Source organism: Tachysurus vachellii, chromosome 2, assembly GCF_030014155.1.
Source record: "Tachysurus vachellii isolate PV-2020 chromosome 2, HZAU_Pvac_v1, whole genome shotgun sequence".
NCBI classification, from domain to species: Eukaryota; Metazoa; Chordata; class Actinopteri; order Siluriformes; family Bagridae; genus Tachysurus; species Tachysurus vachellii.
The window spans coordinates 38550961-38555960 of record NC_083461.1 but is presented as its reverse complement, the minus strand read 5'-3'; the positions used below and the strand labels follow the sequence as shown (position 1 = coordinate 38555960).

At 44.2% G+C, this 5000-nt stretch overlaps 1 protein-coding gene across 5 annotated transcripts in view; it reads right to left on the bottom strand.

Annotated features, from left to right (window-relative positions):
* tbc1d1 (TBC1 (tre-2/USP6, BUB2, cdc16) domain family, member 1) overlaps positions 1 to 5000 on the bottom strand; it is a 50828-nt gene that overhangs the window by 26873 nt on the left and 18955 nt on the right. For 4 of the 5 annotated variants that reach the window (XM_060864621.1, XM_060864622.1, XM_060864623.1 and 1 more), the window contains 8 exons: positions 3475 to 3768; positions 2943 to 3137; positions 1810 to 1899; positions 1456 to 1560; positions 1217 to 1349; positions 1021 to 1112; positions 194 to 310; positions 1 to 43 (listed from right to left, as the gene is read on the bottom strand). The exon at positions 1 to 43 is cut by the window's left edge and continues 89 nt beyond it. In XM_060864621.1, coding sequence (XP_060720604.1) covers positions 1 to 43; positions 194 to 310; positions 1021 to 1112; positions 1217 to 1349; positions 1456 to 1560; positions 1810 to 1899; positions 2943 to 3137; positions 3475 to 3768 — 1069 coding nt within the window. Of the gene's footprint in view, positions 44 to 193; positions 311 to 1016; positions 1113 to 1216; positions 1350 to 1455; positions 1561 to 1809; positions 1900 to 2942; positions 3138 to 3474; positions 3769 to 5000 lie in introns of those variants that run through there. The other variant, XM_060864625.1, reaches the window with a different exon arrangement.

Genomic DNA, 5000 nt, shown 5'->3' with positions numbered 1-5000 from the left:
CTTCGGGAACTGGAGACGTCTCGTCACACACCGCTGGAGCTTCCTAACACACACACACACACACGCGTCAAAAACTGACACAACCAAAACAGATCTCACTCTGCTTGAGGAAGTTACTTCTTTTAAATAACTGGTCATGACAGTAAACATGGTGTGTGTGTGTGTGTGTGTGTGTGTGTGTGTAAGTGTGTACCTGTTTTGTCTGTGCAATGTCTGTGTGTGTGTGTTGCTTCTGTCTCTCTTCATAAAGTCGCCTTAAACATGATACCACCAGCTCGTTTTCCTCCTGGTCCGACTTCGGTCTGGCTTTCTACACCCACACACACACACACACACACACACACTCTTCATATTTTATTATAAATATGTTTTATATTATTGTCCATATACGCTTCTCTTTTCTTAACGCACCTTCATTACAGTTTTACTGGAAATACCTTTTCAAAAGGTGACTTTTTATGATTTAACCATAACCGGACAGAACTGCATACATATAAACGGCCACTAGGCGTCGCCACTCTCCAGCTTTTACTGTGTTTCTCACAGCTCCAGCGTTTCTCAGGACCAGTTCAGGAAATCCTTTAGCATAAAATAGCAAACACTGCAAATAGTGTGTGGCAGAGTGCAGTGTTTACCACAAGACTGAGTGCTTTAAAACCCTGGGGGTGAAATAAAGTCTGTACAGAAATCTGGAGGTAGATTGACGATCAGAAGAGATTCGAGCAGCGAGAAAAGTGGTGTAACAGGTTTCTGTATCTCTCTCTCTCTCACACACACACATACACACACATACACACACACTTTCGCTTTTTACCTCCAGACCAGTAGAACATAGTCACCTGAACACGCTTGTAATAAGAAACTGAAAGAAACTTTAAACGTTAAAGAGGAAAAGCAGAAATACAACGAATCACTCGGTCCATCGTGTGATCGGACCACAAACAGGACAAAAACACTAACTATAAGGGTCAGGAGGTACTGATGTGACGTATTAGTATTATAACGGGGTGTCATACCCACCAGGGTCGTCTCAAACACACACGCCTGCTCCTGATTATCCAGTAAAGCCACATGCTTCTGCAACTCCAGCTTCGCCTTGGACGCACTGAGACCTACACACACACACACACACGCATGCACACACATCGTTTGAAGGAGCATTTGATTTGGTTGGGTTTAATGTAGTTAACGTTGTAGTGTGTAACGTTGTTCTGACCCTCGAGGTGTTCACAGAGTCGGTGCAGCTGCTGCATGGGGCAGGAGTCACATTGCATGCTCTGGGTCCTCGTGCTCTTCTGCAGTGCGGCCACAGAGAACGCCTGCTTCAGAGTCAGCATGATCTCATCCACCTGTTTGAAAAGAAAGTCAAACAATCACACATCCTAATCCCCTCACGCTGGTCATCGGAATTAATTTTATATTTATTTGTCTCTCGGGTCTTTGACGAATCCTCACCAGAGCTTCATCTGTACACTGGAACACGTAACACACGAACTGGCAGCTCCCGCCCTCGTCCGACTCTCTACAGATAAATCCGAAATGATCCACATGCCTTATCCCCTGCGCACGCACACACACACACACACACACACGGTTTAAACAACGTAATAAAACCTGCACTAAAATTATTATACAGAGATGCTCCTGCGAGCTCCTGCAGAGATGATCCTGAGACCACGCCTACTTCTCTGGGACTGACAAGCACCGAGGCCACGCCTCTTACGGAGATCTAATATATCTAGAATATTTGAATAATTTAAGTCATTAAAATATATCAGACATGGTCATATTTTTATGCGTGTGTGGGACCTGTGAGCAGAAGGAGATTTCCCTGAAGCTCTTCTCGATGGCAACTTTTTTACTGTCAGGACTCACTAGGAAGATCTGAGAGTGTCCGATCTACAAAAAAAAAAAAAAGACATAAAAGTGAATGTGTGTGTGTGTGTGTGTGTGTGTGTGTGTGTGAGAGAGAGAGAGAATGTTAATTTCATTATGGGTTGCTCACACTTGCACTGGCTTTGACAGCTTTGATAGTTATCACAGACAAACTATCAACCATTCAGTGAAACTCTAGTGAAACAGGCCAGTGTGTGTGTGTGTGTGTGTGTGTGTGTGTGTGTGTGTGAACATGCATCTGTGTGGTTTCACTAGCTATGTATTTTTCCTCACTGAGGTGAGACCACAGCTGAATGTGTGTGTTGTTGTTCCAGTCTCTCTCTAATATTGTTGAGGCTGTATTTCCAGGATCTCTGGGAATTTGTCAGTGTTACATTAGTTTATCATATTTATCATATTCTCATGGTGTGTGTGTGTGTGTGTGTAATGCTGCCAGCTTCCCATTAAAGTGGAACAAAATGGTGGGAGGAGCTAAAGAAAGTAACTAAATATCTTTACAGGAAAATAACAACCGTGACCAAGAACACAAGAGTTTTACACACACACACACACACACACACACACACACACACACACACACACACACACAATAAGTAAACACATTCAGGATTAACACACACTCCCATATGCCTGATTCAGCTTTACCGTGTGTGTGTGACCTTTGTTCAAGCTGGTTTGTTATTTAATGTGATTTTATCGTCTCTGTGGGATTTACAGACACTTAACCAACAGCAGAAGAGACTCAGAAGGTCCACGACCATCACTATACGACGCAGTCACTGCTACGCCGCTTCTTTATCGGCTGTTCGCTTTTGGTATTTTCGGGTAAATGAAAGGAAAATGTAAATAATATACAGTTATAACAAATCTAAATAAAAAAAAGCCATGAGTTTTATTTACTCTACAACTCACTGAACAACTAAAATATTGTACAAGAGTCCAGAGGGAATGTGGATAAATTGTATATCTGTTAAAGATGGTTATTGTGTACAGGCTCAGGTTTTCTGTAAGCGTGTGTGTGTGTGTGTGTGTGTGTGTGTGTGTACCATAAATAACATGGTCCTGTTCTCCTGCAGGCTGGTTGGCTGGACTCCTGTGGCTCCGTGCGCCGATCGCCGATGCAGCTCAGGCGAGAGACCGTTCTCATCCAGGGCCTGCAGAGACGGGAAGCTCGGATCTTTCCGGAAAAACAGCGTCCTCTTCCCTCCTCCATCCGCTCCGTCGTTCGCTCCGTTTATCACCTGCAACTCAAAGGACAAGCGTAAGAATGTTCCCTTTAATGGTCTAATAAACAGTATTAATAAAAATAATTCTACCGTGATGTTTCGTGTTTGCTTTTATTCTAACGGTAAAAAATTGTTGTTTTTTTTTTATTTTATACGTAAACCCTTATCCTTATCTCGGACCGGTTGCTACAGTGAGGGAGGAGTCTCCGGCATTAGCGCTAACGATCACTTCTAAGCTTCGAGGTTTCTCTCGAACACAAGGTGTTCTTTTCTCTTATGACGCTTATTCGATAGAAGAAGCGAGGGATAAGAGGAATAAAGCGCAAGGTTATTTTCCTCTAACAGCGCTGACCTGCGTGAGGGAGAAGGCTCTCCTGAGCCCGGCGGTCAGGGAGCTGGTGGCGTTCGCTCGGCTGAACTTCTCGATGCACTCGTCTATCAGCGCGGGTGGAGCGTTCTTCTTGGCCACCACCGCACGACCGCAGAACAGCACCTCGAACCTTTTGGTGAAGGCCGTCACCGTTTCGTGGTTGTCCTGGCGACCGTTGTCTTGGTGAGAGTCGCCAGGCTGGGCGCCGGTAGGCGTGTCCACCTGCCGGGCGGAGCTTTTACTGGCCTGCCTTAAGGTGCTGATGATCTCCGGGACCTGAAAGAAAAATACAAGCCATGATTTAACAAAAACAAAAGACAACTTAAAGAGAAGTATTTTATTACGTACATAAACATTTGAGCTGAAGTGAGGAACTGGCTGCTATTCTCAGAAGAGTTAAATCTAACACAGGAAGCAGAAGTGTCCAGTGGAAATAATTAAAACCAACACGTACGTGTGTGTGTGTGTGAGAGAGAGAGACAGAGAGAACAAATGCTTTTCCGTTCCATTTAATCCGTCAATATAAACATCCCAAAGCACAACGAAGGTCACGGTTTCGAAGACGTCCATTAACTCTCCATCGTGTGGTGATTTTCCAGCCTTTTATTTATTTATTTATTTATTTTTACAGATCAATGATCGAAGCCCCAGAAAAAAAGGTTAAACATTTCCTGAATACAGAGGAGTGCTGGGACCGAGTGCATGTACATTAACGTATTATATACACGCACCGCATTGCTGCAGAATTCGTTAATTCGTTTGTGAACCTGCTCCGTCTGATTGGCTTTATGGTTGCTATAGAAACAATTTACGAGTTCCAGTTAAACTATTTAATCTCACAAAAGTCTCGTCAGGCTCTTTGTCTACTATCAGCCTCAAGAAAAACCTAAAATATTCCAGCTTTTCGAGCCTGAAGGAGCCGCGAGTGTGGTTTTACTGTCTGCCGTTTGGACACGGAGACGGTAAACTGGAGAGGTGAAGCGGCCGGACACGGTCAAGGGATTAAAGCGCCGCTGCATCGCTCTCTATATCTAGAGATGAAGAGAAGGCTAAATCCTACTGAACCACTATGAGCAGGGAGTCTCATTGTGCCAGGCATTGTGGGTAGAAAAAGTAGAAACCTGATGGAAAGAGAGAGAGAAAGCAAATGAGAGAGAGCGAGAGAGAGAGAGAGCGAGAGAGAGAGAGCAAGAGGGTGTAGCTGGGTCTTGTCGAGTCTTGTCCAGAAAAGGAATGCTAAGTGCATTAAAAACACTCAGAGGTTTAGGCTACAGCTATAAGCAACATGCTGCTTTAATATCAAACACACACACACACACACACACACACACACCCGAGACCAACTTAATGACGTTTAATGCCAAACAAATGCCAGATTGCCAGAGTGCACACTGCATGATGTGACACACACACACACACTTCTCAATGAGAGCTTTGTGTCAGATGTAATGGAAGAAAAACGAAACGAGGTCCACCCTTCCTTTAAACAGGTGACCATGCCTCTGTGT